This window comes from Choloepus didactylus, chromosome 8, assembly GCF_015220235.1.
Source record: "Choloepus didactylus isolate mChoDid1 chromosome 8, mChoDid1.pri, whole genome shotgun sequence".
NCBI lineage: Eukaryota > Metazoa > Chordata > Mammalia > Pilosa > Megalonychidae > Choloepus > Choloepus didactylus.
This window is the reverse complement of record NC_051314.1, coordinates 110537710-110551038: the sequence shown is the minus strand read 5'-3', so window position 1 is coordinate 110551038 and position 13329 is coordinate 110537710. Positions and strand designations below refer to the sequence as shown.

The 13329-nt window shown below is 37.7% G+C and overlaps 1 protein-coding gene across 1 annotated transcript in view; it reads left to right on the top strand.

Annotated features, from left to right (window-relative positions):
• Positions 1 to 3521: 3521 nt before the first annotated feature.
• The window catches only part of ETNK1 (ethanolamine kinase 1), a 109943-nt gene continuing 100135 nt past the window's right edge, over positions 3522 to 13329 (top strand). The window contains exon 1 of the mRNA XM_037845505.1: positions 3522 to 3936. Within this exon, the coding sequence (XP_037701433.1) occupies positions 3781 to 3936 (156 nt within the window). The 5' untranslated portion in view covers positions 3522 to 3780. The remainder of the gene's footprint in view (positions 3937 to 13329) is intronic.

Here is a 13329-nt window from a genome sequence, read left to right as displayed (position 1 = left end):
TGCCAGAGAGTTAAGCTTTGCAGAATTAAGTGGGATTTCAAGAAGCAGAGATTGGGAGGCAGGTCATTCCACAGGGTGGATGGTCCCAATCTCATACTAAGTACAGGGAGGAGACAAAAATGCATTCACAATGATATTATAGCTTCCCAATGTCTGATATCCTCTGGACAGTTGGTGCAAGGTGCTGGACAGTTTTACTGATTCCTCCTGTAGTTAAGGATTTATTCCAAATCCAAAGATAACTCATGGGTTATCTTTGGATTGGAATAAATAGGTGAGGAATTGGTCAGGGAGAATTCAACACAACAGAGTACTCAATGGTGTTCAGGTAATATAATCCTGGACTGAGGGATATTCTTATGTGAGACTGGCAGTTTTAGGAAATAACTGAGCAGACTTAAACACTTATTTATTGAGTTCTAGGCACTATTCTGAGCACTTTTATATTCCAGGCATTGTAGGCAGTGAAAATATGGCAATAGGATAGTGCCCTTGCTTTCCTGGGGCTAGCATTCTTGTACAAAAAGTGAACACTAAAAAGTAAATACACTGATTTCAAAATAACTTGTATTGTGAACAGTGACATATAAAAAGTAAAATAGGTTGTTGTGATGAGGAATGGGAAAGCTTTCCAGGGAAGAACTTTTGGGTAAGATCTGAATGACAGAGACACACCAAGAAAAACCAGTAGATAGAAATCATGAAGAAACAAAGACAATTTGAAGCAGAAAAGAGATAAAAACAGGTGGAGAGAGAGGAGACAGAGAAGTTGGTAGTTTGCAGACTAACCAGAGGTGCTACAGGCTTCCCAGAGCTACTGCTGCTTGATTTCTGACTTGTAGGGCCACTGTTGTCTCCCGAATATGTGCATAAATAGTACTTACACTATTTATACTACTTATGCATCTGCCATCTTAATTCTTTGTGGGATATTCCAATTTTTAGCTCTCTGTTTGTCTGTGTCTATGGATAAAATTGTTATTGAGGGATGGTTAGGTGTTGTCAGTTATTATGAACATTTTTGTACACATCGCAGGTGTGTAAGTGTGGGAACTTTTATATATATCTGGAATTGAAATTGCTGCAATGTAGGGGATGCCTGTCTTTGACTTTACAAAATACTGCAAAATTGTTCTACAAAGTTTTTTTTTTTAATAAACCTACTTTACCACCAATTATGTACACTTGGCATTATCAGACTTCAATTTTTTTGCCAATCTAATGGGTGTAAAATGGCATCTCATCATTTTAATTTGCATTGCCTTGATTTTTAGTTAGGGCTGGTATCTTTTCATAAGCATATTGGTTATTTGGGTTTCCTCTTCTGAGAATTTATATTCTTTCTCTACTTTTCTATTGGGTGGCTTGACTTTTTTTTTATTATTAGTATGTTGTGACTGCTAATCCTTTTTTGATCATATACACAATATTCTCTCTTCTTATGGCTTGTCATTGGCCCATGACGTTTTCAATTTTAATGTTTTCCAATTTATCAGTCTCTTCCTTTATGGTAGATGCTTTTTGAGTCTTATTTAGGAGATTCTTCCTTAACTTGAAATAGGGGTCTATATTTCTTATATTTTTTTGAAATTTTGCCTTTAACATTTAGGTTTTTATATCCTCCTGGACTTAATTTTTATATATAATGAGAAGTAGAGATCAAAATTTTCCCATAGGGATAGTATTTGTACCAGTATCATTCATTGACTAGCCTGTCCTTTCTTCTCTATTTTTGTAACCACCTCTGCCAATACAGTCTTCACATTCGTGTGGGTCTTTTTTCTGGGATCTTTATTTTGTTTTACTAGTCTGCTCATCCATTCCTAAATGCTAGTAGGAGGAGTCTTATCAAGTTATTCTTCCCTTCTGAAAAAATTATAGTAGCTTTCTTGGACCGTAAGTTTCTGAACAAATTTTAATGTCATTTTAACAAGTTCTGAGCAAAACCCTGTTGAGATTTTAATTGGAAATGCATTGTCCTATTGAGAATTGACATCTTTAAAATAACATCTTTTCTTATTTATAAATATGGTTCACTTCTCCATTAACTTGTATCCTATTTTATATCCTTCAACACAATTTTTAAAATTTCATCGATAACAGTTTTGCGCATCTTTTGTTAGCTTTATTGTTAGATATCTAATAGGTATATATATATTTTTTCTCATTGTTAATAGACTTAAAATTACAAATGTGCAGTTTTCAAGTAATTTTCGTAATTTGCTCTCTAATTATTTTACAATTATATAGTTCTGAAATTCTTAAAATGTCAACTGTTTAATAAAAATGCATATGAATTATTCAAAAATTTAAGAGCTATCTGAAACGTGAAAATATTGGTATATTTATTTCTCTCCACATTGAAAGGAATGCATAATCAGTCATGCAGTATGCGGTTTTCAAAAATCTTGCATAAGTCTGAAAAATGCTGAATTACCTTCCTTTCTGTATTGTAAAACTATATTTTCCTTTCCCTCTTTGGTTTAAGAAGTTTACTGATACCAAGGGTGAGTTATTAATTTTGTGATTTATGAAGATGATTAGGTTCTTTCTGAATAATCAGAATGTAAATTTATACTAATGAGGTAATTTAAAAATTCGAGTGTTAATTAAGCTGAGTCCAGTTACTGCTTCAATTTACCACTGAAAATATATTCACCATGTACCAAGAGCTGCAGGGAAGACACAGATTGAGATCAAGTTCCAGGCCATTTTCTTCCCATCATAAAGAAAATTAGGAGTTTTCAATAAATTACTTGTGGATTATCTTGTTTCTACTATTCCCTTACTCAGGGGAAATTGTTCCTATGAGTCATTGAGATTAAAGGTTTTAAAGTAGCAGTGCTGAGGCCCCAGGGCCCACTTGGGGGTACCATAACATAGTCATGGACCAGCGCAAGGGCGGAACTTCAAAACTATGTTCTGTTTTTTTCCCTTTCATCTTCGTACCCAACTCTAACCTGTTCTTTCCAACTCTGAATAATTCTCAGTATGGTCAAAGAGAACTCTTGAAGTGCCGTCGTTGTCTTACTCAAATATTTTAACCAGGTTTGTCCCAAACATGATCTGGGTACACTGTTAATGGAATTTAGTTGCTAACCGAACTACGTGGTCCCCAACACACAGCATTTCCGGGATAAAGATGACCCACTTAATCCAGCTTGCCCAGACTTAGGCCAAGATCAGAAGCTGATACCGGGGTTATTTCAGGACATGTCCGTTGCCTCCCAGAAAAACTCAGCCCTACTTCAAGGCCAGAGCCCCACCACCCACCTGATCAGGTGGCCTAAAGCTTCAATGCCTTCCGGGACTTGGCAGGGCTCAGTCTCATTTCGGAGGAGGGGCCCAGTGCTTTTCAGACCAGCAGCGACAAGGGCAGAGTGCATAGTAACGGGAGAGCAATCGAGCGCGAAGAGCAGAACCCATTGTGCCGGGGGGACAGAAACTCAGCCTTGGCTCCTGACGCAGGCAGAGCCCCGCCCCGCGTGTGACGCCAGCGTCAGGCCAGTCCCGGCATTCTCCGCGGTTGCCGCGGTCGAGCGCAGGCGAGAGGAATTTTCCCTGTGAACACCTTAGGGCTCAGTTCAGCTCCTGTCCATACAGGTCGGCGAGAGTGTCTGCTCTCGCCGTTCTCCTACCGCTCACCCGCCAGTCTAAGCGCTCCCAGCCCTCCCGCGAGGGCGCCCCGGGACGGAAGAATCCACCAGCCTGTCGGCGCCAGCCGTTCTCGTGGTCGCCGTCGCAGTCGTCGTTGTGGTAGTCTCTGCTGTCGCCTGGGCCATGGCCAATTACATCCATGTCCCGCCCGGCTCCCCGGAGGTTCCCAAGCTGAACGTTACTGTTCAGGATCAGGAGGAGAAGCGCTGCCGGGAGGGGGCCCTGAGCCTCCTGCAACACCTGCGGCCCCACTGGGACCCCCAGGAGGTGACCCTGCAGGTAACGCCCACCCCTCAGCCCTGGGTCTCTCACAGCCCTGATGCGGCCCTGGGTTTTTCCGCTATCCCACGATGACCAAGAGGGCCACGGGAGCCTAAGTCCTTTAGGAAGTGACCCTGTATTTCCTCCATCACACCTGGGAAGGTCACTCCCCCTTCTTTCACAGTTGCTATTGAGGCTGTCCTGAGGGCACATTTTCTCTTTTTTGAAGCGACTACGAGGGTGACGCACCCATCTCCACACCGGGAAGATTGCGTGACAGTTGCCCTTCCTCCCACTTCCCTGTCCAGTCTAACTGCAAAATGAACCTTTTTTACTCCCCTTGCATGGGATCCTAGCCAACAGGCCTAAGCATCCTCCTCTCCTTTCACAAATAATGCAGTAATTAATCCTTTCTAATCTTTTCCTTCCCTTCCCCCGTCGGTTTACTCCCATTCATGCCTCATCCTCCTCCGTTTTATCTTCTCACATCCTCAGATTGGCGAGTGTACTCGATTCCAAAGTAAGACCATGGCAGTGCATTACTAGATTAGATAGCGTTACACACATTTTATTTGAAGCGACATTTCAGAATTTAAGTCGTATTAGTAAAATTAACAATGTCTTACGTTAGAATGAGCAGTGACTTGTATTTCATTTTCTTGAGCCACTGTATTCAAAGACAAAGGAAGAAAAATCCTTAAAAATTTAGTTGTATAGAAAATTTGAAAGTTGTTATTTACTATGCATGAAATTTATTTTAATACTGGTTTTCTTATAGCTTTTGGAGTTTTCAGAACTGTATATGAAAGTGAACCTCCTTTTCCCTTGCAAACAAAAAACAAAGTAATTTTCAGGCTCAGAGATTTGGGGTTTATTTCAAATCTGAGGAATAATGTTAAGAACATTTACTTGAAGTAGCCAAATCCTCTGGCTCATTTTTTGTTGACTAATTTATTCAGAAACGTTTATTGATTTAACAGTATCTCACATTCTTTGTTAAACTGGCCACCCATACGGGGATGAATAAAACATGAATAGTGCCCTAGGGCCCAGAACAGTTCCTGACACTTGGGCTTTCTTGAGTGTTAGTTTCAGTTCTTGATACCTAGAAGCGTTTTCATCAGATTAAAAGGACCCATATGTTTTGGAAAAAACCGGTTAGACAAAAATTTCGAAAATTTAAAGTAGTGCTTGTCAGCCAAGTATGTATGAAAGAGTGAATCCAAAATGATTTTCCTGTGTAATTTAAAAACATTAATATGGTATATTTCCTTTAAGTAAGGAAATATGTCTTCAAAATTGAAATTCAGTATTTTAGTTTATTATTGATTTATGTGTTTATTATAGAAGGTTTTAAAATTAATTAAAATGATTTCTTTGTCTGGCAGTCAATTATAAATTAAATATATCTGATTAATTAAAGGTGGTGCTACTTCCGGGTAAACTTGATTGTTGGCAAACTGTGCTACTTTTTAAGAAGTTACTTTCAAGTTTGAAAACTTTGAAGACTGCAATTTCCTTTCACGTATTCCCTCTGTAAAGAACAGCATCTAATAATAGATGCTCTGGGGTGCTGTGTGCCATGCCAAGCTGTGGTTTAGATGCTTTATATGTGTTATCATTTAGTGCCCCTGCCCCCCAGACAACTGTATTGGGCAGGTATTATCATTTTTTTACGTGGAACTTTGTGAATTAAAGCCAATAAAAAAGGGCAAAACTGTTTTTGTTTGTTGAGAAGGAACTACTTGGAATTGAATCTTGGTTTCTATTCTCTGTAGCAGTTTTTGAGTTTATGACATTTGGACTCCTAATCCAAACTTCTAATATACTTATTTGTAATTGAAGGTAAATGTTACCACCTATCTTGCCATAAGGGTGATTATTAGTTAGAAACCCTCCAGGTGCAAGCAGATCTTTTGATCCAGAAGCTGAGACTTCTGCTAAGCTTAGTTGATGGTCATTCTTTTCTCTACTCAGTAGATCTGATACCTTGTGTTTTGGGTCATTATGAACTCTATGATGCTTTAGCATTTCTTTAGTAAATCTCAATGGGAATTTTTCTCTTGAGATTTTCTTTTATTTCCATTGAAATATAAAGAAAAAATCATACCTCACCTTTCAGAAAGGTAAGTGTGTGTTATATATTCAGCAGATTATATTGTAATTTTAAAACAGTGGGTATCAGTAACACAGCCCATTTTTTTTTCTAACTTTTTTTTTCCTAAAATTTCTATGTGATTTAAAATATGCTTTAAACATACCATATGAACTTGCTACAGTAATACTTATTTTACCTGTAAATTACTTTAGATTACTCTCCTGTAAGCTGAACTATCCAGAACATAGAAAAAGCAGAAGCCAAGTAAAAAAAGACTTTTGTGCAGTCAAAATGATAGAGAGCCCAGTCTTTTCTTAAAACTTATAGGCACATGGAAGGATATATCTCATTTTAGATAAGATTCTAACAATTTTTATTATTTGCCTTTCCTGTGCTTGAAAGATTAGAAGACAAAAGTATAAAGAGGATATTGAGCTCTGTGATGGGTAGTACCTTAGAATAGGCAGAGTGTATCTAAAAAATGATTTTTATATCTCTTAATTGTTGTTGAGCACCTAGTATATATTGAGTATCTGAATCAAAAACCAAACAGTAAATCAGCACTTTTGAAATCCCCAGTCGGTAAGACCAATGAGAAATCAATACAGGATAGTGTGTTTGGATTGAACATTCAAATTTTGTTCCCTTACAAAGATTACACAAGAACATTTTAAAAGTATACTGTTCTTTCGACTGTACTGCAAGTTTTGGCATATTTTTGAATGCATGTTTTTGAAATCTCATTTTATTTTTTTTAACATACGTACACTGTTATCTTGGAAACTAATCTTTGTGTCAGGTTCCATAGCTACATACAGTTATCATATCCCCCCTTCCCCTTTTTGTAACCATGTGGGAGATAGTTACCTGAGTAAAAATTTTATTAAAAATTTATAATTACTTTCTCTTATTATTGTTCTTTTATTTTAAATGAAGAATCAAAAACCGTATCTGTACAGTTGCTCTGTTAAATTGTGTGTCCTCTTCAGTGTTCTCATTTAATAATTGATTTTCTTTGTCATTTTTAAAAAGAGAATTTGCTCCTTACTTTAAGTAGAAGTTTCTGATAAGTCTTAGGTAAATTTAAGTAATATATTAAGTGTACCAGAAATAAGTTCCCATATTTATCCATACACAGCAGCAGAATGGGTAAAATAAAACCTGATGTCATGAATTAATCTGTTTCAGGGCTATCAAGACCACCCACAAGTTTATACATTCACTAGAATGACCCTAATGCTTAATGTAATGTGGCTATGGCTGTAACATTATCTGGGGAAAAGAATGAAGGAGCAGAGGATGATAAACCCCTGATACCTGGGTGATTGCCAAATCATCCATAGTATGAAACAGCTGCCATGTGCTACAGGAGGTAAAAGAGAATGAAACAGAAATAATAGATCCAACCCCAGGGAAGGTGGGCCATTGCATCCACAAAAAATGAAAACTAACGAGAAATTGTCTAAATGCACAATTCCCTGGCTGTTAGCTATGCTACCTAAAATGTAAGGGAAAATCAGTGTTGGGGTAGAACCTAATATTGTGTCAGATCCCAGCTGGTCTAAGTTAACTTTGGGCCACTAACCTCAGTACCATCACAAAAGAGAAAAATCATGCTGGAATTGCAGATAGTGCCTCTATGACTTCTGGTCACTAAGCAGGTGGTTTAGGTGGCAGGGGGACAACCAGGAAACTACTGAATCCAGGTGATACAGAGTGGTTAAGTTAGAAGCAGTCTCTGGTTTGAAAACCACAGCATATGTGGGCTAATGCAGAAACCAAGCTCACTAATGAATAGTTCCAAATGCCTGTAATGGACCCCAGCAGGACTGTAGAATAGATAGAAGCTGCTAGAAATTTTATCCGTGCTGAGGAGGGGAATTGTCCTGTCCCTCCTTTGCATGCTAAGTGGAATACTCTGGATAAAGTGGCTGATATGCTGCATATACAGGTCGTGCTAGACTGGCTTCAGGATGACTGAGATATTTAATCATTTATATCCCTCACCCAGGTAAATACTGTGATAAAGGGGATTCCCTCTAGCTGCCCCCCCAACCCCCCCCCCCCCCCCCCCGTGTAACTTCACTCTTACTAGCACAAGAAGCTTTTCAGGATGCATTATCAGATTTGCTGTCTTAGGCTTCCCCTTATGGGTCTTAAAGATGATAATAAGAAAATTAGAATAGTTCAAAAGAAAGAGAAAAAAATAAAAGAAATGGCAAATCTGCTCATCTTAGTAAAGTGCAAGTTTTTAGTGATTATTCAAAAATCAGATGGATAAAACAGACATTGACTGGGCTGAAGTGAAAGTTTTCAGTGCAGCATTGTAAGAGATTGAGTGGACTGATGGGAACTCCTAGTAGTGCCCCAGCATTGAAGAACCCTAAACAAATTGATTATATTTACTTCAGCTTGAGAGATTTAAAAAAGCCAGAAGGTGAATATGATATTGAAGAGTTTGACATCAATTTGGGTGGTGGTAGTGATGGTATAGATTAATCAGGATGAAAATTGTCTGGGAGGCTAGGATCTTAGCCAGATTCCCAGCAGCTGGGGCCAAAGGCCATATGCACATGTGTGGGTAAAATGGCCTGAACTTGGAAAAACCTTTTGACACTCCTTGACACAGGAGCCCTTTGTACTATGATACCAAAACTTGTGTGGGTGACTGTAATAGGAACAGTAGTGGAAATGGGAGGATATAGACATGCTGCTGTTAATAGAGAAAGTCTGGATGCAAAAGTGGAGTGTTGGAACAGATGTTAGGTGTGGTGGTTGTATCTCTTTTATCAGAACATATTATTGAGATAACTGTTATACGGAAACACGTCGCTATTTAGTACTGTAAAACAGAAGTCAGGTAAGTTTGCCCTTCTGCCAGTTTAATTCACCATGCCCTATGGGAACCTGTAAAGAATTTATAGAACTTTTGAAACCTACTCAGGTTGTTATTTGGAGCAATACAGAATACCTGGTGGACAGAAAATGACTAAAGCTTTACAGGCATGTTAGCAGCTGGTGTGGTAGCAATTAACCTGAGGGTTTTCTTGAGACCCAGAAACAATAATTCTTTTGGTATGTTACACTGTTCTGCAACTACACATCCTGAGATGACAAAAGTATTAAACTCTACTTAACTACTATGAAATTTCTTTAGTCCTTAAGGATGATTAAGATACCAAATGGTGGAGCAGAGGTTTTTTTTTTTTTTTTTTTTAATTCAGTTTTATTGAGATATATTCACATACCACAGTCATCCATGGTGTACAATCAACTGTTCACAGAACCATCATTTAGTTGTGCATTCATCACCCCAATCTATTTCTGAATATTTTCTTTATACCAGAAAGAATCAGAGTAAGAATAAAAAATAAAAATAAAAAAGAACACCCAAATCAGCCCCCCCCATCGCACCCTATTTTTCATTTAGTTTCTGTCCCCATTTTTCTACTCATCCATCCATACACTGGATAAAGGGAGTGCGATCCACAAGGTTTTCACAATCACACTGTCACCCCTTGTAATTACATTGTTATACAAACGTCTTCAAGAGTCAAGGCTACTGGGTTGGAGTTTGACAGTTTCAGGTATTTACTTCTAGCTATACTAATACATTAAAACCTAAAAGGTGTTACCTATATAGTGCATAAGAACATCCACCAGAGTGACCTCTCGACTCCATTTGAAATCTCTCAGCCACTGAAGCTTTATTTCGTTTCATTTCGCATCCCCTTTTTGGTCAAGAAGATGTTCTCAATCCCACGATGCCGGGTCCAGATTCATCCCCGGAAGTCATATCCTGCATTACCAGGGATATTTACACCCTTGGGAGTCAGGTCCCATGTAGGAAGGAGAGCAGTGAGATCACCTGCCAAGGTGGCTTGGGGGTGGGGTGGGGTGGAGCAGAGTTTTGATATTTATTCGTGATCCAGGATTGCCGTGATTAACTCTTGAATTCAAATGAATGAGCTTTCTCATGCCGATAAAATGATGAAGAAAAGTTACCATGATTCTTCAAGATGATGCCTACTAGACTTGCCCAGGAAGCCAAGAAAGGTGGAAATTAACACTCATTAGTTAACTGTTTTGTGGAAGAGAGTACTACTGTCTTACAAAATAGCAAACTAAAAGTAATGTAATAGCAAACAAAATACGATTTTCATATATCCAACTGGCGAAAATTTAAATATTTAATATATCAGGGCTGGACAAGGTATAAGGAAAAAGATACTCTCCAACATTGTTTTGAGGAATATAAATTGTTTATAACTTCCATGACAATTTGGCAGTATTTATTAAAGTGAGAAAACACAGTTCTTGATCTTTTAATTACTCTAAGATTTTACCCTCTGACTACTTTGTATAAAATATACATATATATACATGTTTACATATATACTTATAAAAATATATGTATAAAAGTTCACTGCAATACTGCTTTTAATAGCCAAAAAATATAAACTTTAATTTTGTTGAAGAATGTGGTAGATTATATTTACTGACATAGAAGGATACCTAAGATACAGCATTTTAAAAAGCAAGGTATAGAAGAAATTATGTTTAAAAAGAAAGAGTTATATTTATTCTTTTTCTGTAAAGATGTCTGATAGATATATGAAAGCTGGATAATAGATACACATCCTGGTAAATCCATAATTTGCAGATTTTTTAGAAGGACAAAAGAAATTGTTCACAAAATTACCTATAAGAGTGACTTGGAGTTGGGGAAGACTATTTTTCGTAACTTTCTATGTTTTTAAAATACTTTATTTTATTTTTTAAATTTAATTTTATTGAGATACATTCACAAGCCATACAGTCAATCTGAGTGTACAATCAGTTGTTAACAGTACCATTATATAGTTGTACATTCATCACCACAATCAATTTTTGAATATATTCATTATCACACAAAAAAATAAGAATAAAAATTAAAGTAAAGAAGAACACCCACAATATCCTGTCCCATTCATCCCTCTCTATTATTCATTTGCATTTTTCCCCATTTTTCTACTCATCTGTCCGTCCGCTGGCTAAAGGGAGTATGAGCCATGAGGTTTTCACAATCACATGGTCACACAGTGTAGGGTATATAGTTAAACAATTGTCTTCAAGAACCAAGGCTACTGGGTTGCAGTTCAATAGTTTCAAGTGTTTTAGCTATTCCAATACACTAAAAACTAGAAAGGGATATCTATATAACACATAAGAATAACCTTCAGAATGTCCTCTCGACTCCATTTGAAATCTCTCAGCCACTGAAACCTTATTGTGTTTCATTTCTCTTCCCCCTTTTGGTCAAGAGTGCTTTCTCAATTCCTTGATGCTGGGATGAGGCTCATCCCTGGGAGATGCCAGGAAGATTTACACCCCTGGATGTTATGTCCCACATAGAGGGGAGGGCAGTGAGTTTACCTGCAGAGTTGGCTTAGACAGAGAGGCCACATGTGAGTAACAAAAGTTTTCTGGAGGTGACTTTTTTTAAAAAAATTCAATTTTATTGAGATATATTCACATACCATACAATCATCTGTGGTGTACAATCAGTTGTTCATAGTACCATTATATAGTTGTGCATTCATCACCACAATCAATTTTTGAACGTTTTCATTACCACACACAAAAAAGAATAAGAATAAAAGTTAAAGTAAAAAAGAACACTCAAATCATCCTATACTCCCCTCATCCCTCCCTATTAATCATTTACTTTTTGTCCTCATTTTTCTATTCATCTGTCCATATACTGTATAGAGGGAGTGGGAGCCACAAACTTTTTACAGTCCACGGTCACACAGTGTAAGCTATATAGTTCTACAATCATCTTCAACAATCAAGGCTACTGGGTTGCAGTTCAACAGTTTCAAGTATTTTCTTCTAGCTATTCCAAAACACTAAAAACTAAAAAGGGATATTTACTATATAATGCATAAGAATAACCTTCAGAATGACTTCCTGACTCTATTTGAGATCTCTCAGCCCCTGAAACTTTATTTTGTTGCATTTCTCTTCCCGTTTTTGGTCCAAGAAGGCTTTCTCAATCCCACGATGCCAGGGCCAAGCTCATCCCCGTGAGTAATGTTCCACGTTCCCAGGGAGATTTATACCCCTGGGAGTGATGTCCCATGTAGGGGGGAGGGCAGTGAGTTTACCTGCAGAGTTGGCTTTCTGAAGGTGACTCTATGCACACTTATAAGTAGGCTTAGCCTCTCTTTTGCAGTAATAAACTTCATAAGGGCAAGCTCAAAGATTAAGGACTTGGCCTTCTAAATTGGTAGTCCCCAATACTTGTGAGAATATCAGTAATTTCCCAGGTGGGGAAGTTTAATATTTCCACATTTTCTCCCCAGTCCCTCAAGGGGGCTTTACAAATACATTTTTTTTACTGTCCTTATTACTTTGGGATTTGTACAGGTTAGTACAAACAAACCATTTTTCCCTCTGTATTTGAAGTTCCATGTAATTATGGTGTTTGAATAAACTGATAATACAAGTTAAATTATATAGTGTGCTACAAAAAATATAGATTTTGCACCAAATAAACATCTTTTCCTTTGGTCTCACACAGAAGTTGAAGTTTTAAAACACCATCAATATCATCCTTTACCCTTTAGTCTGATTTATCTTAGTCCTAACCAAATCCATTTCGTTCATATCTCTAATTGAAGTCTGGTCTGTTTTTTAGACTCTAACATTTGCTGTATAGGGTAATGCTGACATTTATAGCTGCCAGACTGGCTCTGAGTCTTAGGTTTCACACAGATACCCAAATTTCCAGAGACCAACCAGATTATACACAAAGAGCTCAGCATCTCAGAACTTAAAATTAGCTATTACAATTCAGGAATAGATGTGACTGCTTTAAGATCTTACAGTCTAGGGACTTGTACAATGAGCCTTCTCCTGATAACCTGTGCTTTCAGATTCAATTCTCAGAGTTTGCACATTATAGTTAGTCCATATTAGTGAGGCATTATAATGTTTGTCTTTTCATTTCTGGTTTATTTCATTCAACATACTGTCTTCCATGTCCATTCACCTGTTTGCATATGTCACAACTTCTTTCCTTCTTGTAGCAGCTGAATATTCCATTGTATGTATACACCACAGTTGCCATTCCATTCATCAGTTAATGTATAGTCCTCCTCCATCTACTGTGAATCGTGAATACTGCCACCATAATCCCCACTGTGCAAATTTCCATTCGTGTCCCTGTTTTCAGTTCTTTCAAGTATATACCCAGTAACAGGGTGGCAGGACCATATGGCACCCCCATGCTTAGCTTCCTGTGGAATCACCACACTGCCTGTTAGGTC